The sequence below is a fragment of the Passer montanus genome, unplaced genomic scaffold (genome assembly GCF_014805655.1).
Source record: "Passer montanus isolate IOZ18808 unplaced genomic scaffold, ASM1480565v1 scaffold98, whole genome shotgun sequence".
In the NCBI taxonomy this organism is placed as follows: Eukaryota; Metazoa; Chordata; class Aves; order Passeriformes; family Passeridae; genus Passer; species Passer montanus.
The window spans coordinates 831,555-858,924 of NW_024375256.1; the positions used below are offsets into that span (position 1 = coordinate 831,555).

The 27,370-nt window shown below is 49.5% G+C and overlaps 3 protein-coding genes across 8 annotated transcripts in view; 1 reads left to right on the forward strand and 2 right to left on the reverse strand.

The window, feature by feature from the left end:
• The window catches only part of WWP2 (WW domain containing E3 ubiquitin protein ligase 2), a 30,714-nt gene extending 30,271 nt beyond the window's left edge, over positions 1 to 443 (reverse strand). The window contains exon 1 of the mRNA XM_039696523.1: positions 323 to 443. The gene's annotated coding sequence lies outside the window, so the exon portion shown is untranslated. The remainder of the gene's footprint in view (positions 1 to 322) is intronic.
• Positions 444 to 451: 8 nt separating this feature from the next.
• Positions 452 to 2,518, forward strand: NOB1 (NIN1 (RPN12) binding protein 1 homolog). The gene is given in 7 exon segments (XM_039696526.1): positions 452 to 611; positions 683 to 806; positions 808 to 881; positions 965 to 1,177; positions 1,292 to 1,389; positions 1,470 to 1,614; positions 2,006 to 2,518. Coding segments are annotated over 7 exon segments (1,002 nt in total). The 5' UTR covers positions 452 to 533; the 3' UTR covers positions 2,276 to 2,518.
• Positions 2,519 to 3,245: 727 nt separating this feature from the next.
• The window catches only part of NFAT5 (nuclear factor of activated T cells 5), a 54,464-nt gene continuing 30,339 nt past the window's right edge, over positions 3,246 to 27,370 (reverse strand). For 2 of the 6 annotated variants that reach the window (XM_039696517.1, XM_039696522.1), the window contains exons 4-15: positions 24,413 to 24,605; positions 20,991 to 21,181; positions 20,011 to 20,183; positions 16,954 to 17,088; positions 16,732 to 16,784; positions 15,941 to 16,073; positions 15,393 to 15,473; positions 14,446 to 14,558; positions 11,505 to 13,932; positions 10,622 to 10,871; positions 3,667 to 9,788; positions 3,246 to 3,584 (exon numbers count right to left, since the gene is read on the reverse strand). In XM_039696517.1, coding sequence (XP_039552451.1) covers positions 10,633 to 10,871; positions 11,505 to 13,932; positions 14,446 to 14,558; positions 15,393 to 15,473; positions 15,941 to 16,073; positions 16,732 to 16,784; positions 16,954 to 17,088; positions 20,011 to 20,183; positions 20,991 to 21,181; positions 24,413 to 24,605 — 3,739 coding nt within the window. In that variant the 3' untranslated portion in view covers positions 3,246 to 3,584; positions 3,667 to 9,788; positions 10,622 to 10,632. The remainder of the gene's footprint in view (positions 3,585 to 3,666; positions 9,789 to 10,621; positions 10,872 to 11,504; positions 13,933 to 14,445; positions 14,559 to 15,392; positions 15,474 to 15,940; positions 16,074 to 16,731; positions 16,785 to 16,953; positions 17,089 to 20,010; positions 20,184 to 20,990; positions 21,182 to 24,412; positions 24,606 to 27,370) is intronic. The other 4 variants (XM_039696521.1, XM_039696519.1, XM_039696520.1 and 1 more) reach the window with 4 other exon arrangements.

Here is a 27,370-nt window from a genome sequence, read left to right on the forward strand (position 1 = left end):
GAACCCAGCCGAGCCGAGCCGGGCCGGGCCGGGCCGGGCCGGGCAGAGCCGGGGCTGCAGAGGGAGATCCGGGCCGAGCCGGGCCGAGCCGGGCAGGGCAGAGCCGGGCCGGGCAGAGCCGAGGTGCCAGGCCTGGGCAGGGCAGAGCCGGGCCGGGCACAGCCGAGCCGAGCCGGGCCGAGCCGAGCCGAGCCGGGCCGGGCCGAGCCGAGCCGGGCCGAGCCGAACCCAGCCCAGCCCGGCCCGCCCTGTCCCGTTCCCGGCTCGTTCCGTTCCCGTTCCCGTTCCCGTTCCCGTTCCCGTTCCCGTCCCGTTCCGTTACCGGCGGCCGCTCCGCTCCCGCTCCCCGGCTCCAGCTCCCGCCGTCATGTGACCCCGGCCCGTCACGTGACCGCGCCGGCCGGAAGCGCTCCCGCCGCGCGGCGCCGCTCCCGGCGTGCCCCCGCCGAACTACGGCTCCCGGCGTGCCCCGTGCCCGGACCACAACTCCCGGCGTGCTTCCCGCGGCGCTCGGACGGCGGCCGGGGCGGGCCATGGGGCGCGCAGACATGGCGCGTGTCCCGCACGTCGTGGCCGACACGGGCGCGTTCCTGAGCGCGGCCCCGCTGCAGGTACCGGGGAACCGGGAGGGACCGGGGTGGGGGGCCGGGGTGACGGGCCGGTGTGACGGCGCTGCCCGCAGGACATCGCAGAGGCGCTGTACACCGTGCCCGAGGTGCTGGCCGAGATCCGCGACCGGCCCGCCCGCCGCCGCCTGGCCGCGCTGCCCTGCGAGCTGCGGCTCCGCCGCCCGCGCCCCCAGCGATCCCGACGAGTTCGGATCCTTCCTGTACTGGCGGCCGCCCCTGCCCAGCATCGAGGAGGAGCTGCGGGAGCTGCTGGTGAGGCTCTCCCGGATCTGCCGCTTCTGGCTGGCCGATCCCACCCCTGTGCCCCCCTGACCATCTCCTGCCCCCCGGGCCAGGCCATCACCGGCAGCCCCGAGCCCCCCGAGGAGCACCAGAGCTCTGCAGACGGGGCCAGCGCCGGCGAGGAGGAGGAGGAGGAGGAGGAGAGCGATCCATGAGGCTGGATAACTCCCAGCAACCTGAAGCAGGCCCAGCAGGACACGGGGCACTGTGACACTGCTCCCGAGGGTGTCCAGGTGGGCTGTGTCACCACGGACTTTGCCATGCAGGTGGGTGCTGGGCTGGAGCCCCGTGCGTCAGTCCCAGGGGCCTCTCAGAGCCTGCAGGGCTCTGCTGGCCCAGCTGGCAGGTCCCAGCTGCCGGGCTGTGTCCTGCTCTTGCAGAACGTGCTGCTGCAGATGGGCCTGCACGTGCTGGCCGTGAACGGGATGCTGATCCGCCGCGCCCGCAGCTACATCCTGCGCTGCCACGGCTGCTTCAGGTGCTGGGGCTGGGGCTGAGCCCGGGCTGGGCCCGTGGCCCGCGGCCCCGGGAGCTCTGAAGCCCCTGTCCCTCCCTCAGGACCACCTCGGACATGACCAAGGTGTTCTGCCCCCACTGCGGGAACAAGACCCTCAAGAAGGTGGCAGTGAGTGTCAGTGATGACGGCAGCCTGCACATGCATTTCTCCCGCAACCCCAAGGTGCTGAACCCCCGGGGGCTCAGGGTGAGTACCTGGACAGACTCCCAGACTCGCTGAGGTTGGAAAAGACCATCAAGGCCATCGGGTCCAGCCTGTGGCCGATTCTTGCCTTGTCAGCCAGCCCAGAGCACTGAGTGCCATGTCCAGTGAGTTCTTGCACACCTCCTGGGATGGGGACTCCACCACCTCCCTGGGCAGCCCCTTCCCACATTAACAGCCCTTTCTGTGAAGGAATTCTTCCACTGGGATCGCAGGGATGGGAGCCCAGCTGTGGCTGGCAGGTTGCAGGCAATCAGAGCAAGCAGAACATCCTCTGGCTGTTGCTACACTTGCCCCCAGGGCTTTCAGCCTTCCCTGCTCGGCCCTGCAGGGGCTTGGGGTCCCGGGAGCCGGGGCTGACCCCTCTGTCCCGCAGTTCCCGCTGCCGGCGCCGCAGGGCGGGAAGCACGCCAACAACCCGCACCTGGTGGAGGACCAGCGCTTCCCGCAGCAGCGCCTGTCCCGCAAGGCCAGGCAGAAAACCAACGTCTTCGACCCCGACTACCTGGCCGGGGCCTCTCCCTTCGCCGAGAACGACGTGCACAGCCGGGCCGCGCACCTGGCGCTGCGCGACGCCGCGCTGGGCGCCGGCCGCCGCCGCCTCAACCCCAACGCCGTGGGCAAGAAGTTCGTGAGGAGGAGGTGAGGGCAGGGCAGCCCCGCTGGCGGGAGCCGCCGGCCCGGCTGCGGCCTGGCTCTGCCAGGGAGAGGCCTCTCCCAGCTCCTGGGCACGGGTCAGGCCACGCTGTCCCCGCTGCGCCGGGGCACAGAGAGCTGCCGTGGCCGGGGTGATGGTGGCAGGGTCTGGGGAGGCACAGGGAGGGTGGGGTGGTGTCCCTGGGCACGCCTGGGCAGGGGCTGTGTCACCCAATAAACTCCAAACCCCAAGCCCTGTGACTCAGTCCCATTTCTGCACTTGCCTGTGCCAGGGGAGCCTTTCTCTGAGCCTTGAGGAAGGAGGGGGCTGGCACAGAGGGAGGGGGGATTTCTTGGATCATTTGCCCCACGGGATAATGAGCTCCACAAGGACAGGGGGTTGTGTCCCATCCCAGCACTGGGCAATGTTCAGGGGTAATGCTCTGGGGTAAAGCTTTGTGGCTAAATCTGCTGAAGTCTTTCACAGTTGACTGTTGTGCCCAGCTCTTGCTGCAGTTCCTCCTTAACCCTGCTGAAATTGTTCAAAATAAGGAAATACGTGATACCAGCTGTGGCCCCTGGTCCTGGGGAGGTCACAGGTTGTGGAGAGGGAGCAGGAAAGGGGAACACAGCTGGGCCTCCCCAGCCCAGGGCACTTTAGTGTGTCAAAGCTGCAGATGCAGGGCAGTGGGTAAGGCAGCACACATCCTGCTGAGGACGTGGGAATTCCAGCATCTTGGCTTTGGACTCCTGGCCTCACCTCCCTGGGGCAGACTCTGCCTCTCCCCCGTCCCTCCTGGGCTATGGGAGCCGTTCCCCTGGTCACAATTTGGGGCTGGGCTGGGCAGCCCCCAGGGGTTACTGGGGTGCCACACCACCAAGTCAGTGTGGTCCCAAGGACCTTTTCCTGCAGCAGCTGCAGCGCCCCGGGCACAGCTCTGGAGATGCCCTTGGTAAAACCATCACAAGACTTTAGAGTGTAAAATGAAAACTTTCATCGTTTATTCTCGACTGCAGCTGTTTACAGAAATATAGTTGCGAGTATACAAATGTCCCAATAGAAGCAAAATATTTTTTTTTTTTTAATATTCAACAAGTTATCACAGGAGAGCTAAAAACATAGATGCAAATAAAATATCCCCTCATAGACAAACTGAAAACACCGGGAATCAGTGCTTGGAAAACCCACCTACGAAAGCCATATACACAGAACTGCACGAAGGAGTATCTGGTGCTACTTTCACACTGCAGGACACAGAAGAGGCAGCTCAGCGGTCGAGGGTGCACCCAGAACATCTGGCAGGCAGGGGAGAGCCCACCTCAGGTGCAGGGACAGAGCTTGGAGCTCTGCTCCGAAGGGGTTGGAGCTTAACTCGGCTTGGCAGGCAGGGGAGGGCCCACCTCAGGTGCAGGGACAGGGACAGAGCTTGGAGCTCTGCTCCGAAGGGGTTGGAGCTTAACTTGGCATCAGCTCAGATGGAAATAATTCAAATTGCCTCTCCTTTTACCCAGAATAAAAAAGCCTCAGGAATGCTGCAGGGAACGGGATCCCAGTTCTGCAAGACCCAAAGAGCCACTTGCAAACAGGAACTCCCCCCTGGACACGTTATCCCCAGGGGCAGCCATGTCCTGCCCAGGGCACTCGGGTCAGACCCCGTCCCACGGGGCAGCTCCAGGGCCAAAACAAAGCCAAGGCCATTTACCTGTCAGGTGAAGAAACCCCTCCCTACTGCCAGGCTGGAGCTGGAATGTGTCACAGAGGGCAGCTGGCTGTGGGAGCCTTGGAGCCTCAACAGAGGGGTCAGGGAGCAGGGAGTCCTGGGTTCCCTGCCCTGTCCCTACACAGTGAATGTCACCGGGCAATTCAGTGAAGTGTAACAGTAAAAATGACACAGCTGTGGGAAAAGCAGAGTTCAGCTCTGCAAACTCCAAGAGAACAAAGGAGGACACTGGCTCTCAGAGTGGAGGAGGGATTTAAGACCTGTACCAGGATAACACTGACCCACCCAGGACAAATTGCAGTGGAGCACAGATTTGGAATTGAAAGTCATGTTGGACACTACCCATTACTGAATGTATGACCTGATTTAATGGCTGGAGCTCTGTCAGGGGAATTTAGGGTGGATCTCAGGAAAGGTTCTTCCCCAGAGGGTGCTGGCACTGCCCAGGCTCCCCAGGGAATGGGCACGGCCCCGAGGCTGCCAGAGCTCCAGGAGAGGTTGGACCATGCTCCCAGGGATGTTCAGGGTGGGATTGTTGGGGTGTCTGGGCAGGGCTGGGGTTGGACTGGATGATCCCTGTGGGTCCTTTCCAGCTCAGGATATTCCATGATTCTATGATTCTTAGGGTTTAATTCCTCACACAACCTGCAAGAAAGAAATTAGCACAAGCTGTGGCAGGTTCCTCACAGACAGAATTCAAGGGGAGCTTCACTGGCTTTCGAGGAGTTCTCTAGATTTTGACTGTTGCACTAATGAATCAGTTAAAATAATCAGTTTACAGACTCCTGCCCTCATGGGAATAAAGAGAAAGGGCAGAGGAGCTTCCCCTCCCTGACCCAGCACAAGCAGGGACCGTTTGCTACACACTAACATCCCACACGCCAGGGCTGGTGCCAGCCCAGCCAGCACCAGTCCCTGTGGGCACCAGCTGCTGCCACCCGGGCATGGACACGGCTCTGGAGGGACTCGGGGGAGCCCAGGGATGCTCAGGGCTGCAGGAAGCCCATCCTCAGCCAGCTCTAACCTAAACCACATCTGCAAGCATGAACAAGAACATAGGAGTGGCCACAGCTCTGGCAAGCCACAGATCCCAGCGAGGTTCCCAAGCAGAGCAAGTTCTGGATCCACGTCACCAACAGGACTGAGAGGTGAGACAGCTACTCATGAGTTACTACAAAAACCTCCTACTGAGGAAAAGGAGTATTATTTCGTGTTTATAAAAATGTAAATATAAGTGTTCTAATGCTGTGTCTACTATTATTTATATATAATCATCTGACTCCTCTATATACATATATATAATCCTAGAATATACAGGCAGTGCATATTTACATCCCTATACAGACTGGGAGAGGAAAAGCCTCTCCTCCTGTGTAACCTCCCCGAGTCCCCCACTCCCCTAGAGAATTTCACAAGTTCCCTTTGGCAGGAGTTTAGCCCCTGCTGCATTTTTTCCTTGTTTCTAACACGTTTAGCCCATCTCCAACGCTGACCCTCGGTGCTGTGGCATTGATGCCCTGGCACAGCTGGTCTGAGCAGGAACACAAAGTGCTCACAGGCTGCCACACAAGACTAAACCAGCCCCAACTGAAACAAAGCCCCTGAACAAACACAGCATCCCACTGCTGTTTCCTTTCAGCTTCTACAGAACAGAGCTGCCCCGAGCCCCCTGAACACAAAACCCCCCAGCTCCCTGAAATTCCATTTGCACTGATGAGCAGTCACCAGTGACCAGAATTTCCTGTGCTCACCTTCCACCTGCAGCTCGGAGCATGCCAAGCAACTCCCTCTCCTCTCTCCTGCTCCCCTCACTCAGATCCATGTCTGTGCTCCTCTGCTCTCCCACAATGGCCCTGGAAAAGGAACCCAACAGTTTGCCAAGCACAGGCACAACTAAACAGGAATAAAAATCCATTCAGAAGTATTTTCCCTTTAGAAATTAGATGCTAAATCAAAATATCAATGGAAACTTTAAGAAATAAAGTTCAGCTTATGCAAGTGAGGGGAATGCCCACTGACTCAGCTGCCCAGACTTGGTGCTGCCCATAAAAACCTGCCAAGATTATGTTTAACTGCTCATGCCTTGTTTTATCTCAAAACTACATGGGAAGCAGCCACCCTGTCAGTGATTAGAAGGAATCATCGTCGATCAGAAAGCGGACACCCACTTCAGAACAGCCAGCCTGGAATTATTTCTTGACTAGATTTGTGATAAAATAAGAGTGAAGTGTTTGGCTAGCTGCAAGACCAGCAGTGAGGAGGCAATTAACACCAGAACAAATGTTAATTAAGCACAAAGCACCAGTAACTCCGTGCCAGAGGAGATGTTCAGCTCACACTGTGCACCAAGTGTTGGCTCCGTGGTGTCTGGGTGGGCGCTGGGCACACTCAGGGTAAAAGCTGAGGGGACATGGGGGGGGTTGGCAGCTCCATCTCCCTCAACTCTCACCTGTGCCCACACACGGGTGCTCTGGGGCCCCCAGGGATGCTGGACTGGCACACACTCTGCCACCCAAAGGGCCCAGACACGATGCCAGTGCCCCGTGCTCCTGGAACACAGGGGTCATAGAGAAGCTCTGCTGCCCAACCTCAACTGCTAAAAATGCCAGAAGTGAACGTGCAGGGCCCTGGTGAGACACAGACGTGGCTCAGGCTGTGCTCCCTGCCATGACACCCTGCAGCCTGTCCCTGAGCTCTTCTGGGGCTGATCCAACCCCTCCACCCTCGGAGCCGCTGCCGAGCACGCGCCAACCGCTGAGCGACCTCTTCAGTCACACAAATACTTTTTGTAACCAAATCACATGTTCAAAGTGTTGTACATTTAAACATTGACCTAAAATGAACAGGTAAATTTAACACGAGGAAAGGAAGGTGTTTCCAGAAGGAAAACTGGGATAGCACAGCCCTTGGTTGGTTTTTTGTGTATGTTTTTTTCTCTCTTCTCTTCGTGAGTGACCTCAAGCACGCCCACGATTCAAACATACCCTTCCCTGGAGCTGTGGCAGGCTTGGGATGAGGTTCTCTTCTGGGCACTCATCCTGTTCCACGGAGAATTGGTCCCTGGTGACTTGGCACGACCAACAAATGGATAGAGCCCTTCGGAACAAGGAGCAAAAACTGAAGCAGCACGCGAGCGGATCCATCGTTCCCGTCACTCCTTCCGTGTCCGACGGCCCCAGGTGACCCCAGCGGCTCATCCTGGGACACAGGTCCTGCAAACACCACCAGTTCCTTTCCCAGTGAGTGCCTATGGACTTCCACGGCCCTCTGGACGTTGTTGGGTCCATTGTTCTCAGCCCAACAGCCCCACGCAGCACTGGGCACTGCTGGGGGCTGCTGCTTTCGTGTCGTGAACCATTACACGATGTTGGTAATGGTTTGTCTTAGCAGGGGAAAAAAATAAAATACAGAAAGAAGAAGTCTGGGTCGGGGTTAAAGCAGCTCTGGACATGATGCAGCGGGGAATTCTTTCTGTCCTGATTAAAATTTCCAACGTTTGAGCATAATCATAAATTAGAAGTTAAAACACAGAGGCGCTAATAATAAAATATTAAATAGGCAATGAGAGTGGAGAAAAGCTGAATGGCTCATTCTGATGGAAACCCCAATATTTCATATTCTATATAATCCTAAATGCCTCTGGGTTTCCTGGCTAGGCTGTGATGAGGGACACACCAAACACAGAGCAAAGCTTCTCGTGGCCAGCTGGACCAACACTGCCTGATGGAATGGCGAGAGATGAACACGTTATTTATGTTGCAAAAAGTACTTAAATACTCAATAAAGACATAACAAACCCCACCCCACCCCACTGTTATCAGACGCCACGTTGTGGTAGAACATCAGACAAACTCACAAATTTACCACAAAAATGTGTGGCAAAAAGAATATTTTATATATATGTATATATATAAATTTTTATATTTATGCCAATGTACTCACTCAGTACAAATAGCAAAATAGTTATACCATTTCCTAAATACAAAATATAGCTTTCCAAAAAAATGAAACACACATTAGATATAAACCATCCAAAACTTGAACGATTGAAAACTGTATTCAAAATTAAATGACCCAGAGCAGGTCTCTTTCTGAAAAGTTCCCTTCATATCGGCAAGAAGCCTTACTACTGAAAACGTAATTCAATGCCTCTCAATGAGAGAGAGAAAGAGAGAGACAGAAAGAGAAAGTGAACGTCGTGACAGACCAACAAACGGGGAAATCCAGGAAAACCAACAAAAACTCTACACGGCTCAACTACGCACACGAGTTAGGGGGAAAACACACAGTAAACAGACTCGAGGAACTTAAAAAAAACCCATTTACAGACTGTTCCTTTGTTATTTCAAATAACAAAAATGAAGAATGACGTGATACCAGCTAGACTCTACCGAGGCGGAACGGGAGGGACACGGATCTGAACGAGGCTGTAGTGAGAGATCACACGCTGTCTGGAGAGTTGAAGCACCCAAAAAATCCACAAGCCTCACAATACACCTGCGTGGTCTGGAGTGGGTTGTTTTTACATTCGGTAACATCAGTCAATGATTTATTCCTTAATTAAACATGACAATCTAGAAACCAGACTTGGGGCTCGGTGGTAGAAAAAGGAACAATCACTTCAGAACTGCGATGAGCTCCACGTGCTACAAAGATGCAACAGCTCGGGATGAAGTGACCTTTTAAGAAGGCTTAAAAATGATGCAATTTGCCCCCTACTTGGAGTAAAGCCAAGCTGAAGATTTCCATCAGTCACAGCTGGAAGTGGCAGGTTAAGGGGGATTCCTGCAATTAGAAGGTGGTGAAGAAATTGCTTCCTCTCTCCTTACTCCTTGATTATTTGTCAAAGCTTCTACTGACTAAGCAATTTACTGCCAAGGATTCCTAAAAGCTGTTTCTTTAGCTTTAAAGCCAGTAGGATATTTATGTCTTTTTTTAAAAAAACAAAATACAAAACTGAGGGAGAGAAGGAAAACCATGGAAACAATAAAAGGGAGAAGGCTGGTTTGGGAACAGCTCATGAGGCTTCACAGAGCTCCAACCCATCAGTCAGAACAAGAGACACAGAGGAGTCCCTTCCTCAGCCACACAGAATGTTCTTTTCAAGCTGAAGGTGTTTTAGAGAAGACTTTAAGATCAATTGCAAGTTCCCCTTCATTTCTTCATTTTGTAGAGCCACCGAACCCTTGCTCTATGTACAGCTCCACGTAACTCCAGCTCCACAGATGTGGAAAACCGTTAATCCCCAGATGGGAAATGGTTATTTAGAGCAGCAATTCTCTGCTTGGTTATTACAGTTATCAATACTTTCAATTCATAAAGGGTGGGTCTGGCTCTCCCACTCCGTGTCAATCAGAGATCCCTTCACTTACTGACAGCTGAGTCACGCCTCGGGGCAGGGGCAGCTGCTGCTGCTGCTGCACGAGCTTCCCGAGGGGAAAAAGGGATGGGGAGAAGGAATAGCAGGGAAAAAGTAAACGTGGTAACATGGATTACCTTCCAACAACAATAATAACTGACCAGATATGCTTTAAATTCCGAGAGCCCTCACTGTAATGAGGTTTATGAACCTGGTAACAGCCCAACCCCACGCCCCAGTAACGCAAAGCATAACTCCTCAGCATTATTGGCACTGTGGAGCCCAAACTCCATGGTCATGGCCTCAGGTCTGCCACTGGCCACACGTGTGCTCTTAAAGAGGCCACTTTTCCACAGAAGCAATTGGTTCCACGCAGCCTAATCCAGAGGTGGAAGGTCTGAGAGGATCTGGGAAATCGTCGCTTTTTTTTCTCCACGGAATTTCTGCGTGAGAAAACAAGCAGAAAAGTCAAGCATAACTAACCACAGTCCCCTCCTCCTTCTGTGCAGTGGCTTCATCTTCAGAGTGTTCCTCATGAGCAGGCACTGAACTGGGGGCGAGGAGCAAGAGAAGCTCTGGAGAGACTCCAAGCTCCATATGCAAACCCCTTTAGATTAGGGAATGATGTGCATCACTTCAGTGAAAACTCAGGGGGGATTTAGGACAAGACCACCCCAAGTTACCACAACCTACACAAGAGGACTCCAGAGTCCTCTTGGTTCTTGGTGCTCATTTGTAGTCAAAGGCTCTTCCCCCCTCTGAAAAAGGCACCTTCTAAATGCAGAATGTCTCCTAGCAACAGCTGATGCCATCGGCTGTTTCTAACACAGCCCCAGCATGTGGCACACTCAGGAGCTGCCACATTCCACCAAAACTTGTTTTCACATTACGTTATTGTAACCCGGGGGAAGAGTTCAGAACAGTTCAAACTTGAGGTGTTATTTACTCAGTAAGTGTCAAGTTTTTTAACTACAGTCATGTTTCATAAGGTTTTGATCTGCCAAGCTGCCAGTGATCCACTCTCCTGCCTAACAAACTACCGGCATCTCACGGCAGATGACAAAATGTAGGAAAAATGAACAAGACACAGTCTCAACTGTTTCATGCAAGTTCTGACCTCTGACTGGTTTTAGTAACTTCATTGTGGTATTATAGTCTTAACCCAGCCTCACTGGTGTTTTAGCTGACCTCTTAAAGCACAGTCACACACTGCAAGGTGCAAATGCACTGAGCAAACTCCTGCGTGGCAGCGAAGACCCCAGAGACCCAGACTCACCGCTTGCCTAATTAAAACGAGCCAGCCATGTTGTTGCCCTGGTTCTGCAAGGACACGAGCAGGTCGTCGATCTTCTCCATGTTCTGGTTGGCGGCCATGGCCGAGGGCAGCGGCGGCGTCTCGGGGAGCTGCTGGGACAGGAGCGCCGGCACGGCGGGCTGCGCCTCGCCCTGGGGCTGCCCGGGCTGCCCCATGGCCATCAGCTCCTCCGGCAGCGCCGCCGGCCCGGGCGGCAGCAGCTGCCCACAGTCTGGGGACAGAGGCACAGCTCAGCGTCTTGGCACAGGCCAGCAGCTCCCACAGCAAAGCAGCAGCACACCCACCCTGTGAGAGCAGCTGCAGCCTCTCACTGCTGGGGCTCACAGGCCTCTGCACGCAGAGAAAGGCTCTGCAACCCACAGAACCAGTCAGGGAGGCTGGGTCCAGAGAGGAGATAAGGAAAAGTGTAGGTCTGTGCAGCTAAGTACACTTTAACAGACACTTTTCTGGACTCTGCAACTTCTAAAATCCTTGCTTTCCTTCAGCAACATAAAGAGAGGCAACACACATATTGTGGAAACAAAAAACAGCAAGGGAAATGCTCTCTTAGGAGAGCACAACCATTCCTAGACTGGATATCAGTGAGAGACTCTTCCCTGTGAGGTGGGGAAGGCCCTGGCACAGGGTGCCCAGAGCAGCTGTGGCTGCCCCTGGATCCCTGGCAGTGCCCAAGGCCAGGCTGGACAGGGCTGGGAGCACCTGGGACAGTGGCAGGTGTCCCTGCCATGGCAGGGGTGGGATGGATTGGCTTTAATCCAGGATTGGTCCCTTCCCACCCAAAGCACTCCCTGTTTCTATGGCAGTCCCCACACGGCAAGCTCAGCACTGGGCACTGGTCACTTACTGTTCTGGATGCCGAACAGGAATATTCCCGAGGTCTGCTGGGATGAGGCAGGGGAATTCTGCAGCTGGTTGATGGCACCTCCCGCCGTGTTGTGGAACAGAGGAGCCTGCTGCTGGGGAGGAGAAGCAGTTCCTGGCATTCCTGCCATGCTGTTTTGGGAGGAGTACATGGGGGACTGCTGCAGCTCCGGCTGGCTCATGCTGTTCTGCAGGGCAGACATGGAAGCTGAGGAGATGAAGAGGGTGACTTGTTGCTCTTGAGAACTTGGGGACCCTTGGACCAGCTGAATCTGGGGCGAGTTATGGAAGATGGTTGGCTGCTGTGCTTCAGCCTGGTTGGAGCCAGGATTCTGGAGAGAAGACACTGTGGTCTGACTCTGGAATTGCATGGGCTGCTGTTCCTGATTCATCGAGGCCATGTTGGACTGTGGATGGAAAATGGACTGGCCTTGCTGCTCCTGATTGGTAACTGGGTTTTGGTTTGGATTGAAAATCATGTTCTGCTTTTGGGGGGCCATTGTACTCATTGCATTTTGATTGCTGAACATCATGTTCTGCTGCTGCTGCTGCTGCTGCTCCTGAGATGGAGGGCTGCTCTGGATGGCAACAATCGAATGCTGAGGCTGGAAGATGGCTCCCTGTTGGTTCTGAGGGATGGAGCTGGACTGGATGGAGCCCAGAGACACTTGGGACTGAAACAAACCCTGCTGAGCTGGCTGAGTCTGGGGCTGCTCCTGGGGAAGCATGGAGCTCTGGATATGAGAGATCTGTGTCTGTTGCTGGAAAGAAGTCTGCTGTTCAGTGTTTGTTGCTGTCTGAAGAGGAGAAATGGGATTTGGGCTTGTAAAGAATGACATCTGCTCTTCCTGAGTGGCAGGGTTGCTCATGGAACTCTGGGAAAGGAACATGTTGGCAGACTGCTGGTCTTGAGGCACCGAGGAGCTCTGCAAGACACCCATGGCATTCTGTGAGTGGAACATGGGGGGCTGCAGTTGGTCAGAGGAATTAGTGTTGGTCTGGTTGTGGACAATGGAATTTGAGCTATGAAAAAGGGATCCTTGTGTTTCCTGGGATATATTCTGAGTGTCAGCAATAGGGTTCTGAGAGTGGAAAAGCTGAGCTTGTGAGTGTGGAGCCTGTTGGATGAAGCTTCCTGACTGAATGGACATCATCTCTCCCCCTTGCTGGAACAGACCCCCGCCCTGCTGCTGAGTCCCACTGGCCTGGACACTCATCATGGTCTTGGTAGACGAGAAGAGATTAACCTGGGACTGACTTTCCCCACTGTGCTGCATCTGAACCATGGTCTGAAACACAGAGCTCTGCATCTGCTTGCTCTGGCCCGAGGCCTCTTCCCCCTCTGCAGAGCTGGAGGGCTGGAACATGGCAGCGCCGCTGCTGGAGCCCGGGGGCTGCGCGGGGGCGGCCGCCTCGCCGCCGGACACCGCCGGGGACGCGGAGAACAGCTCGCACTGCATCTGCATGTCCTCGCTGGAGGACAAGCCACCCATCATGTGAGACGCCTGCTGGTACACCGGGGACTGCTGCAGGGCCCCGCTCCCCGCCGTGCTGGAGGAGAACAGGTCGGGCTGCATCTGCGGCGCCGCCTGGCACATGTTCTGCTGCATGCCCATCACCATGGCCGCAGAGGTCTCCATGGCCTGCTGCTGCTGCTGCTGCTGCTGGTTGGACAGGGCACCTTCGGGCGGGGGGTGAACGCTCTCAGCTCGCCCAGGCAAAAGGCTCTCTGGTCTGGAATGGACAGCTGTGTCTGAGGAGGAAAACATCGCGGGATTCACGCTGCTCTGGATCTGGCTGACCTGCTGAAAGATATCTGCGTTCAGCTGATCTTGGACATCCTCGCTGCTGTCTGAGCCCGAAAACAACACAGAAGATAACTGCTGCTGAGCTTCCAGAACCTGCTGCACCAAGTCAACGTTCCTGCTGCTGCCCGTGGCGGTGTTGGTGGGGAAGTTCCCAGCCTGGAGCTGCTGGATGGTGTTCTGGAGCTGACTCACGCCGCTGGCCGACGAGAAGATGCTCGAGGAAATCTGCTGCTGCAGGGCCTGGGCCGGCTCCGAGAGCGTCGGCTGCTGCTGCTGAGAGGCATCAGCCAGCTGCGACAGAGTGACCACCGTGCCATCCGACTGCAGCACCTCCCTGGGCTGCGAGTCCCTGGGCTGGAACTGTGCAGCCTGCTGCAGCAGGGCATCGCTGTTCTGCAGCTGGCCCGGCGTGGACACTGCGGAGAAGCTGCCGGGCTGGGAGATGTCCTGTGTTTGGATGGTGCTCAGGGTCTCTGGGGTGTACACCTTGGGCTGGATTTGCTGCTGGTTTTCACTTTCAGAAGGTAAATGGGAAGCAGAAGTTGATATGCCAGACATGCTGTTTTCCAATGTTTGCTGAGTTGGTCCAACCACATTTGAAGCCTGAAAAGAGCAAGACATTTGGTAATTTATAAACTACTGGGGTTATGCAAATACAATTTCCCAAAATCCCCAATATCCAGGGCAAATCAGAGGGAGATGTGAGATATGAAACCCAGACACAACCAAACCAGCAAACAAATGCTACTTCAACGATGGAATCATGGCACAATTTAATGAAAGCTATGCTAAGAACTGATTAAAAGAATATTCTTACAGTAATTGACTAGCTCTGTGTCACAGGATAAAAATCCCCATCATAGGGTCACTAACCCATCAATCTGTCTAGGTGCAGCAACCAGGTGAGTTATTGAAGGAAATTGTGTGTTTACTCATGCTGTGTCACTGTGTTTTGCCCAGACTGATCCTGGACATGGCACTTTCCCTGTCTATTACTCTCCTCCACTGCCAAAGCATGGGCCAAGGAGCAGGTGTAACTCAGAGTCTGAAAGCTGCTGTGCTCAGCCCCCAGCAGACTCACTGCAGCACGGGGGGAGAGCGTTTTTGTGCACTTACTTCCATTGGAGCCACATCTTCGTTCTTGATCATACTGCTTGGCATGAGTGGAGTTATCAAGGCACTAGGAAGAATGTTCACCTTCTCCAGGTTACAGCCCGTGGCCTTCACTGCTGCAGCCACAACAAAACGAGAACAAGAGGGGCAATGGTGAAACCACTCCACAACTCCCTTTAAGTAAATGACAGAATTACTCTTTAACGTAAGAGCCACAGATCCCCACACCCTAAGCAAATTTAAACCTTACAGTAACGTGGCAGTAAAATTTCTGCACATGTGTATAGAGTGAGGGAGGACAGAACAGACCAAGTACATACAGCAAACAAAATTCTCTGACCTCTGGTTCAGAGTCAGCTGGAGAAGAACAGGTACAGGAATGAAGCATCAGAGAGGAGCTGACACAGAAACCCCCAGGAGAAGGTGAATTCAGATTTATTGCATAAATTAACTGAGGACAATGAAGGAACAGCAACAGCACGTTGTGTTCCAAGGAGCAGCAGCTGTTCTGCAGCAGTTGGGATCTTCTCTCAGTTAAGCTCCACATTAAATTAGAAGGATGTCAGGCATATTAGTTTATATATTTGCTTAATTAATACTACACAGTTTCTAATTCTTTGTATTAACTGCAATTCTAGGGGGTTTTTTTATTGTTCACTTGCAAACAGACTAAATAAAGATTAGACTGGAGAGCCTAATACATGAAAAATGAAAAAAATAGTATTATTTTTTGCCTTTTTTTTGTTCTACATTAGCTTGTACTAAAATATACTGATAGGAATATTGTTATAAAGTAAAAGTTTCAGAGTCAGAAAACAAACCTCCCTGTAAGAATAGGGCCAGATTTTATAAGCACAGACTTATCACAGGATGTCTGATTCATTTCACCAAATCTGGATAGGAATTCATAGTTAAATCATTAAGAACACTGATAAGAATCAATTTAGTACCTTTTATAGCCTCTTCAAAAGAACAATGTTGGGCTGGGCTGGAGATTTCCTTCTTCACATTAACATTCAGAGTCCCAGCTGCTGAGACAAAACACATTGAGAACTTCCTTACATTAAATCAGCAAACAAGCCAAAAAAACACAAAGCAAACCAAAACAATTCCTTATAGCTTAAAGAAATTCAGGTTCTTTGAAACCCACACAGACTTTTGCACTGTCTATTGTGATACAGATAAATAAATAAACTAGAATACATGAAGTGGGCAAATTGCAGCTTTCCTCAGGATAAAGCCTGGTGGGATTTCTTGGTTTATTTGGTGCATTGTATGAGATATGTTGATTTTTTATCCTGCTCAGCTTCATTTTGATCCTTAAACTAGAAATGGATGCTGCTATATAAGAAGAGCTGTCACAAGGCAGCTGGAATTTGAGGTATTTGGCACATACATGAGAAAAGCAAAGCCTTTAGGTTTTATCATTAACACGGGGCAGCTAGAGGGGCTTGGGAAGATCCACAAAGGCCCTGCTCCCCCAGGGCACCCCACACACCTGGCTCTGGAGTGTAGGTGAAGGGCTGCACGTCGTGAGACCGGCCAGCGTTGGTCACCACGTATATCCCCACAGAGACAGCTGAGGTGATCTGCTGGTCGTGATACGGGGGCACCTTCACAATAAGGTGATTCTGCAAGGCAAAAGGATCGCGTTTTCTTACTGCTGATCTTAATTCGACTTACAACAAAGGACAGAAACAGGCTGATAAAACACCATCAATAAAAGCCCAGGGCACTGGGGGCAATGCACATGTGGGATACTGCCTTAAGAGGTGGAACCAGGATGGCACTTTCCTGACACCACCTGCAGCCTAAGAGTCCATAAAGACACTTATTTGTGTCAAAAAGATGAAATGTTCTGTAAAGCATTTCAAAGTGGAACAAAAATTCAGCCAGTTATAAAGACTATGCTGTACACACAATCTCCTTCCATGGAAAACTGCTGGAAGAACTGAATTAGGCCTTTTAGTTCCATTGTATGTAAGGGCAAAGACCTGCTCAGCAAACCCACTGTGGGATCCAAGCTCTCAGTTAGACACTGAACAATTTTACTGGTGTAAACCCAAAATTATATTCCACCAGACTCAAAACAGACCTCACGTGAAAAAAATTAGTATTATTTCTAGAAATGCACAGAAAGAGGGAAAGGCTTGATTCATTTTTCTTTGGAAACAGAGTCAGTGTATTTTTGAAATTAAAAATATAGTGATAATAACAGTAGTAGTAATAATAATAATAATAATAGTAGTAGTGATAATAGTAGTAATAATAAAAGTAATACAGAAGTACCTGATGAAATAATTCCATGTCGATTTCAGCTTCTGCCTTCCAAGAATTCTCATCTAAATGAAAATTAAAAGCCTAGGTTAGTGCACATCCTGTAGGGCAATTTGTTCCAGTGCCTTTGACTCTGCTGCTCAGTTTGCTCTCCTGGCTGAGCCTTACTCAGCAGTGAAACCCCAACCCCAGGCTCTGCTCAGCACCCCAAGCCAGCCCTGCTTTCACACTCACCGGAAACATTCTCTTGGAAAATCACTTTTGTTCCCTTTAGGAAGTTCTTGCCAATCAGAAAAACTTCCTCTTCACCCTTCACTGAACAGCTGTGGAGACTTTTCTTTAGGATCTCTGGGACTCCCGCTGGCTGAGCTGCAAGGGAAAAAACAGTCTGGAATCAAGAAAATATCAACATCCAAACCAAACCACTTTTACTTACAGGGTTATGAAGGAAAAACTAAAACTCCTGAGCTTCTTTCTTTACCATGTATTTCATGTAAAGCTCTTCAGAATATAACCATTTCTATTATTTCCTCACCAAATGTAATGAGCTCACAGAAATCACACTTAGCTCAATGAACCACTAATAATCTTTTTCTTTTTCTCCTGCACTTAATAAATCTTCAAGACAAAACTCCCAGTGCTGGAGCCAAAGCTCAACAAGTGCTCAGAAGAGAAGGAAATGTGGTTCTGTAATTCCCTGGTGTAGAGCGATTTCCAGAGGCATCAACCCTTAGACACACCTGAAGCCTACCTGCAAATTCAGCCTCTGGGTCATAAAACTTGATTTTTTTGTGAAGCTTATTTTGTTCTGCTCTGCAAAAGAGCAGAAGGAGTAATTCCCCTATCACCTGGGGGGCTTTGCAGTTTTTTTACATGACAAAGTTTTCTGTCTGGTGCAAGAACTAACCCAGGGTTTGGAGCAACCTGGTGCCCCCTGGCTGGGGTGGAATGGGATGACCTTCAAGTCCCCTCAAATCCTTGCAAGACTCACATCTCTGGAGTTGGGAATTTCAGCAATTTGAATCAAATAAACAAGCCAAGAGGATATGATTTTACAGACACACATCCCTGGATGCCCCTGTGCCAGAGGTCCAGATGATGATTTTTATATCATTCTTATCATGAACTGTCACTGCTGCAAACCATTCCTGCTCTTCTTAAACCTTAAACCAAACAGGACCACGTGTGCTGAATACAAATGAGCACTGCAGACAATTTAAACAGAGATACATTTTAAAATAACGTGTTTTGACACATTTAATATAAAGGTTCCTCAATCACCTTTTCTCCTCACACAGCTTCCCAGGGCACACACCCAGACTCGTGTTTCTGCACTTGCCTGGCCCACTGTGAGTGTTTAATAACAATATTCTCTGGGCTTACTACACAGCAGAACATACATCCTGTACCACTCCAAATTATTTAATGACCTTTCAGAAAGGATTTTTCTACAACTCTGCCTGCAGGTTCCCAGGCAACCGTTACGCAACGACTGAATATGCTCAAGGCACATGAAAAGAGTAACTGGATTTAGGTTTGCTAACAAGTTAACAAAGCCTATTTAAAACACAGCCCTCAAATAAAGAGCCTGCAGCTCCTTAATGCCTTCTCTAAGGTTTCAGGAACATTATAAAGCGCAATATAAACAGGCTCTGATGAGTGTAAATGCAAACCTTGTTGTGGAGGTACATTACATACCTGCAGTAAGGTTCATGTAGCAAACCAACCCAGTGTGATTTGCCTGAGGAGATGATTTATATTCAATTAACAACACATTTCATGCCATTTTGATCAGCCAGTACCCATGTGCCAGCACTATTTGCTTGGCCAAGGTCTACTGCAAGTCCCTGCAGCTTTGGCATAAGTTAAGACAGAAGCACAGAGTCCTGGAAGGAGCCTCAGGAATTCCCCTCCCAACCTTCACACCATGATCAGTTTTATTCACATATTCCCCAAAGACACAAGTCTGACCAGAGTATTTTGTTTCTGTGATCTAAGACTTCCAGCACTGGAGACACTGTAGAATTCCTGGGCAATCTCTTAGCAACTTACACAATTGAGAATATTTTCTTAGCAAGTGACCAAACCCCAGCCTGCCAAAAACCAAACCAATTTACTCTTTGCATCAAATACAGCTTTTTTTAGCTCAACAGCCTATTTTAAAATCAGTCTCTAAATGTTTCATCTCAGACTCTCAGCTTCTACTCACAATAGCAAGTTTTGGGCTGTTGAAGAAAACATCAGGTGACTTCCACTCCCTTTTCTTCTATAGGTGAAATAATTTTATATTTAACCAGAAAGTTACAAACAAAAGAGATACAGGAATGGTTTTGAGATTTTGCAGAAAATGTTTTTGTCTTAAATCTGAAAATTAGTATCAGAAACTCCATCACTGTGAAATACCACCATGGTCTATTGACCAGAATGGAGCTGCAAAGATGACTGTACTTCTAAAAAATAACCCAAAAAATCCTTTTTGTACCACGGAAAGAGCACAATATGAGTGCCAGGAGCTTCTCTACTCTTTCCATGCACAGACCAAGCTCTCCATCTAATTCATCAAGATAAGGGGGGGAACAAGATGAGCTTTAAGGTCCCCTCCAGCCCAAACCATTCCATGATTCCACAATCCCCTTTTCCCTGCAGGTCAGTGGAACCTCCCCAGCCAAGGCAGCCATCTGTGCTCGTGCTAAACAGAGCAGTTTAATAAAGAGCTATAAAAAGTTTTGTTCTTGCACTGAACCAGAACAGATTCAGCCTCTGGCCCACGCAAGGACCACAGCTGGGAGAGCCAGGCTTGCTGGCTCACTGCAAGTCCTGTCTAGCACTGAAAGCTGAGGCATGAATGTGACAATACAGCAGAGACTGACAGTACTGTCGTTCTTCAAAGCAATCACGACAAAAACAGTGAAATTTTAGGAGGCAAAAATCCATTGAACTGAAGATCAGGAATAGTGTAACTATTTTTCAACACCGGACAATAATTTTAACTATTACCCCACCATAAATAAAAATCAGTCCACTTGATTTCAGCTACAGCAATTCTGAAATCATCACAAATTAAAAAACAAGGGTTGGTTTTTTACTCCCCAGGGTATTTTTACAGAATCACAGCATCATTTAGGTTGGAGACCATCCAGTCCAAGCTGTGCCCGATCCCAGCCCAGAGCACTGAGTGCCACATCCATTCCTTCCTTGGGCACCTCCAGACCTCCCTGGGCAGCCCCTGCCGGTGCCTGACCACACTAAAACCCAGACCCCCCTACTCCCAGCTCTGTGTGTGACACTCACTGCACAGAATGGGGGAAGAAGGCGTCTGCAGGGTCAGGGTGGAGCCGTCCTTGCGCGTGATGTTGACGCGAAAGACGAGCCGAGCGCGGGTGCTTTTCTTCTTGGAGCCAGCAATCCCTATCCTGGCTTCCACATCAGCATTCCTCAGCTTCAGGATTCCCACACAATCAACCCTAACAACACAAAACAGAGCAGAATTTCCTCGTTTAGTAAGTTCAGCATCTTTAACAGTCCTTCAGTAGTTTCATAAGCCAAAGTCAAAAGCCTTGAGGTAATTACAGAAATGTTATTAGATTTCTTTTTATTTACATGAAATCTATGACCTTTTTCAAGTTTTCATTCAACCCTGCCTAATTTGGATGATGAATCATGGCAGAAAGGCATATGAAAGCATGAATAAAACAGAAAGTGCAATATAATTCTGGTAAGCATTCAATTTAGAATCACAGCTCTTCATTCTTCCATCCCCAGGGCGAGATCTGTGTTTGCAGGATTATTGCTTCAAAATATTCTGCATTCACTTAAAGAAAGCAGGAGTAGAACAAAACTTACTGTAGTCATATTATTTATGTTCAGTGGGACTTGGAAGTGACAGATAAGTCCTCCCTTAAGTGTGGTCCTAGGGGAGATGTACAGGGCCAGGTGAGTGATGCAGTGGTGGCTTTCAGACAGGCACCATGCAAAATGATTTAAAGCAAAAAACAGCCAAAAAAAACAGGATCAGCAGAAGCAAACACAGCCTGATGTGTTCAAAAGAAGAATATTGCAATTTACCCAGGATTTTGGGTTGTGTGTCCCAAAAGCCCAGGGACCACCTGCTATCTCCTGTGAGCACACTGAATGACAAGCAAGAGCCGAGGAGCAGAGAGAAGAGAGCACCAAGATGTTCAGACCTGAACTATAACCCATCCAACGGAAAAAAGAAATCTGTTCCCAAACCCAAGCTAATACAGGACAATACCCCTGGAGGAGCTACTCACGCCAGTGTCATGTTGTTGCTTGGGTCCAGCCCCACCTCGATGACCGTGGTGCCCTCGATGTCCACCTCCTTGCAGGGCGTGGTGTTCCTGCCCGTGACCCGGCAGGCCTGGTAGAAGCCGTGCGGCTTCACGCGCCCCGAGTCGTTGCCCACGAACACCTGCAGCACCACGGGCTCGTTGTGGCCTTCCAGCTGCAACAGGCAGGTGGGCAATTAGCACAGGAACGACTGCTTTAATTGTTATTATTAACAGCAGGCTTCTAAGCCAGCCTCAATGCTGTCTACCCTCAGACAGAATTATCCCAGCTGCGACTCTCGCGCCTCTTACGAGCTCCTGGTCTCACTCCAGCTGTGACTATTCCCCCTTCCCCCCAGCATCCACATCCACCAGCCAGCCAAGAAAGAGAACCTTTCCTGGGCTGATTCCAGAGGTGAAGAGGTTCTGCTGCTCACTATGTGCACAGCCACTGGCATTCCAGGACCCCACCTTCGTGCCAGATGCATTTTGAAATCCTCGTGAAACCAGAGTAGAATTGTCCAATAGCTGCAAAACCCCTGAAGGAGTCAGAAGAGGATGAAAGGGAAGCAGAGGGAGAAATGGGCAACTGAATGGTCCAACCATCCAACTGAATAAGCCCAGCTTTCCTTCAGACACCAAAATAAAAATTAAAAATGGTAACCTGACATCTCCTACTTAAAAGGTAACAATGTCATGATTCACTGAAATACCTCATAAATAAGAGCAGGTCAGACATTTTAACATCCTCCTGCAACCCCCATGTGCAAGCCATAATTATCCCAGAACATGCCAATGAAAAATACATTCATTTCTGTAACATCAACATCCTGCCATGAAATGGTTTGTGTCCTCTTAAAGGACATTTTTTTTATTAGTGGGATCCCACTGGTGCCACAGACTAAAAATACTCTGAGGTAAAAGAAGTCCTGAAGTAAACCTGGACATTGCATTACAAACTAAATTCTTCTTTTTAGGAAATAGTTAAGAAAAATACTCCAAGTGAAAAAAAACATCAGATTGTTGCCAGATTCCCAGGCCAGAGATGGAAATTCCTTGCCAGAGCATTCTAGGAGATAAAATGAATATTTTAGTGTTCCCACTGAGACACATTTGTTGCCAAGGATTTCTGGGTGATAGTATTGTCTTTTGTCCCAGGCCTGGAAGCCCAGGCAACACCTTCAGAAAGAAGCTTCAGTTTCAGTAGCGAGGAGATGCAAAGGAGAGCAGAATCCTCTGGGGAATCTCTTGGGGGATTATTCCTTGACATGCTTAAAAAATGTAATTCTGAAGTTTGTAGCAAGTTTGGATAAAGGAAAAAATAAAATAAATCAGCAAATACTGGTAAGATCACTGTGTGCTCATGTCCAAGAGGAGCAAACAGCAAATGTTACTGTCAGAGATGGGCAAAGCCCCAAGACCTCTGGAGTGGCCCAGCACGGACATCCACAGGGGAACCAAGGGCACAGGTCACAACAAAGGGCTCAAGAGCCAGTCCCTCGATTAAGGCTTGGCTGTACAATTTTAATGTTGCATACTGATGGCAGATTCAAGTTCTAAGTCATCAAGATCAGTTTTATTTAAATGGCCACTGAACCTGCCTCTCCTCCTCATGCTGTGTCAGGGTCACACGTCCTGTGTCAGAGCCAGATCTCTGCTGAGCACCAACATCTTTACACTGCTCCTCCCCACCTTTAAACCCCACAAACAAAACAAAAAACTCCCTTGTCTGTAATGTATTTTTCCCCACTAGCTCAGGTTTCCTGAAGATTCACTGACTCATTTGTCTGTCCAGCCCTGGCAGAGTTTTATCTGCAGGGTATGAACTCCTCTGCCTACTGCTAAAGCAAACTGGAACTTCCAGGAATTCAGTAACATGAGACTCTTCCAAAGAGAATTTTCACTGATGGGTGCTAAAGGGTAACTGGGAAAGGAGTTAAAAGGAAATTCAGATGAACAAAGGCCCATTAAGAAAATCCACATAAATGAGGACTAAATCCCCATAGTAACAGGCTGATATGAATGGATTCTTTTCTTATGAAACTTTACTGGAGTTCTGCATTACTCAGGAGGACTGAGTGAAGGGCTGCTGGTGTTCCTAACACTGCTGAACAGGACTTTGAAGATAAGCCTACTTCTGTATTCTGTCAGTAGCAGTCAGCACAAATTTTAAGGGCTGTGTCACAAACAAACATCTCCTTGTGGACCTGGTAAGTTAATTTGGGTTGAGAACTGCTTTGCTGCTTTCTCAAAGTGATATAAGTAAGAAAAAACATTAAATAAAATGTCTTTCACTCTCTTTATCTATATGATAGCAAACCTAGCTGTGCACTCACTCAACCTGCTGGCCACACTCCTCCCAGTATGCCCAGTATGCCATTTGCCATGGTGCCAGTGCAGTGCTGGCCTGGACTCAGCTCTCTGGTGAGTCTCATAATCACTTGTGAGAAGATATCTGACATCAGTTCTTCTGTTTGCCACCCTAAGCCAAGCCCAGCCTTGCCCCTGGTAAGCCTCTCTACCATTTCCATTAGGAAACCTTCCCAAGCCCTCCAGTTCTCCAACTGCTTTCCCCAGGCTACACAGGGAAGAAAGGACCTGGAAATGCCCACTCTGTGCATTCATGTGCAGTCCCTGGAGGACAGCCTCAGTCTTCCTTGCTGAGCAGAAATGTCAAATCTCCTTGTAACCTTCTTGTGTTTCTCCTCAGAGCAAGAGGCCTTCAGCACCTGAATTTTAAGCATCAAAGTCCATACAGTAAACAGGCTGCAACCATCAAGTGTGCACATAAATGCTGCCTCATTCCTTGTCCCCATTCTCCAGTTCTAATCCACATCTACCTCTACTACCTCCACCTGTACCATGCTAAACACACTGAGCAGTACAGACTGCAGAACACACCTCAGTGAGATCTCCATGACTCACCTGAAACACACTGTACACAGCAGCTCACATACCGCTGAATTAACAAGAGCAAAAAACACCAAGCAGTTTAAAACAAAAAAAAACAAAAAAAGAAAACAACAACAAAACCAAAACATCCCCTTTACAATTTTTAATGAAAACTGGTTTTATGTCTTTACTACCACTGGACAATGTGGCCCACCATCACCAGCCATCAAACAGCTACAGCATTTCACTATCTCACTTTTGTAGGTATGGAATTCCTCTGTATTCACACAGTCCATGGAACTGCAGCCTGACAGGATGTGCATCCCAGATTTAAACCCCTGCCTTGACATGCAGCTTCCCTCTCCTGTAACTCTGTGATGCCAGCAGGACTCATGACTGCAAGAAGAGACCCTGTCCAGCCCAGAGACTGCCACGGTGCTCCCTCAGCGCTGCAGTGCTGCAGCCCGCTGAGCTGCAGCTGCCCTGGCAGGGCAGTGCCCGTGTGCCCAGCCTACCTTCACCGTGGGGAAGCCCTGCTGCGTGCGGTCCTTGACGGAGCCCCGGCTGCCCTCGGTCAGGTACCGAGCGCGGTGCTGCGTCTCGGGCTGCACCATGATCTTCAGCTCCTTCCCCTCGCTCTTGGTCGGGTACTGACCACACAACATTGGGGTCTTCTTCCCTCCGGCTCCCTTCTGGTTCTCTGATGCTCTGAGAAGTCAAAACACACCATCAAGAAGATGTGAGAAGCAGCTCCCCAGTAAAAACACTCCAAATCACAGAAAAGCTAAAAGGCAAAGAGCGCGTATTAACTGATGGAAGATTTGTAGTTGGGAGCAAACTTTGGAACTCTCTTTGTGCCAGAGGAGACCTGCAGGATGAAGAGGAATGGTGCTTCCCTGCCTCCTCCATCCAGAGCACATGGGAACTGCTTTTCAGAGAGCAAACATGAAGGAAGGGAGAAGCAATTAGCATTAACCGATGTTAACGAACAGAAGGCAGCTCATAACCTGCTTTTTCAGAGTCTATGACACAGCCTGAACAAGCTGTTTTGCTGCTGTGACAAACACACACGTACACACACACTGGATGGATTTAAGGTTAAATGACACTTCTTTAAACAGGAAAATAGCCTCATGCCTGTCTCCACCTCAAACTGTACATCCATGCAAACTCCAGCTCCGACTGCTGTCTACACAGAGTGACCAATTCAGGCTAAAACCCAATCAGTTATTGTAAAAGCTCTGGCATAATTGCACCAATGTTAAATCAGAGTATGCACAAGGCCTTTCTTTCCAGGTGCATTCCCTAAGATGTAGTGGCTTGTTCTCAGTTCCATAATTAAAACCAGGATGAAGGAGCCCTCCCCAGTCTAGCAGCACATGAGCCATTTTGTGTTCCCTTTAGAGCACAGTGGGATATAACCCTTGATCCTACTCAGACCAGGATTTGGTAATGAACCTGAAGACCAAGAAACTCCTTTCCCACTACGAGATGTGAATGTACCACAATACATGATGCAGGCAGGAAAAGGGCTCCATGATTCATGCAAATGTCATATGCTTTCTTCCTAGGAAAACATGGTTTCTAACAGCTAATGCCTGGGAAGAAAGCAGTTTTAAATAACAAGTGTGGATTGCTTAAAAAACAAATCCCATTTCAACGTGCAAGTTATTGAAGCAATTTATCCAGGATTTTTTCTTTTTCAAAAAGGGTGAAAACTGCTTTTTTTTCTTTGCCACTGCACGAGGCTCTCACTGACCTGGAGCTGGGGTGACCCAGCTCTTCTCACCAGATGACAAACACGATGCAGCCCTTTCCTAGAGCTCCTGCTGTGCACAGAGCAGCCCCTGGACACAGCACGAGCCCCTGGCCCCAGCCCTGCCAGGCCTGGCCCTGCTGAGCTGCTCCTTTTGCCCAAGAAAGGTTGGGCACTTTGCCCCCACATCTCACAGCCCTAAAGCCATGGAATCATAGCAGAGTGTGGGTTGGGAGAGACCTTCAGAGATCATCCAGGGCCACCCCTGCCTGAATCAACCCTCTTTTAGTTTAAAACCTCTTTGCCTAATGCAACACATCCTATTTGTCACACCCTTATTTTCATTTAAGCCTTTTTCTTAAGCCTTCCAAAACCTTTCACTACACATAAAAAAGGGTTAAAATAGACAGAGTTGGTGCTTTGGATGACTTCCATTTCCATTTTCTCTCCATGAAGGTTAAGCACTTCACTGTGGACAGCCCAGGCATTGCCCTGGCTGCCTTCAATACTCATCCTCAACCAGCACCCAGCAGAGGTAGGAACTACGTAAAAATTAGCATAAAAACCTGCAAAATAATACTAATGCCATCTTATAATAAAACTATCTTCCTGCCAAGCAGTCCTGATTACTCTGCTCAGCGCAGTCACTGGGGAGACTGGGATACAGTTGAATTTTAAAGGGAAATGTTGGAGAGCTGGCCATCAAAATGAAATTCACCTTTACCACTCCCAGTGCCACAACTCAGCAGTGACATTAACACTGACCTCTCCAGAACAATATCCTTAAATCCAACTACCTTACCTGTCAGCATATTAATATATCACCATCATCATATTTATGCAGAGAAATGCTTCTCACAGTTATTTTGGTCTTTTCTCTAGAAACTTAACCATTACTTCCAATCAACTAGCCCAAGCTGGAGGCAACTTAAATCCTTCACGAGAACTTCTTAGTGGTCTTTCTCCTCAAAATACAGGATGAACCACTTAATACATCCTTTGAATTAATGAATTCATTTTAATTCAGCTTACTCACACTGCAAGTATTCACACCTGTGCATTTCATACACACACATGTATTAATCTGATTGTTACCAGACAAAATATCCTCTAATTTAGCACTTCTGGTTTTTTAAAGGAATAAATGTAAGTGGCAAATCCTATGAATCTACTCAAACAGATCTCCTGAGGAGTTTGGCCTGGTCCTGTTCACAGGGCAGACCTGAAAGTGAAAGTGAGACCACAGAAACCTGAGTCTCTGCCCTGAATCACCACCAATTCATCCACTTCTAAAAAGGCTTTCACAAATTCCAAGTTTCCACAGGAATATATTCTTTCTCTTCCTGGCTTTTAACAACAACTGTCTCTTTAGGGGCAAATGCCATTTCCATTCACCACGGAGCACAGCAGTTTTCCTTGCTCTTTTCTTTAAGCCAAAAGTAAATGAACTCCCTTGGCTGAGCTCCACCAGGCTGGGAAGTTTTAAGAACTCCAGTCACTACGGTGACCCAGATTTGTAAGGCCAAGTCTCCATATTCCAATGGCAAAATTAAGTTTTCTACGATCTTGGCCACTTCTCACCCCAGAGCATTTACTCCCAAGGACGGTTCTGTTACCTGGGAGTTTTCTGCAGTTCAGTCTGGCCTGAGACACATAAGGAAAAATATTCCACCTTCTTCCCCTCTGCACTCCAGAACCCACGGATTTCCCTGCTCAG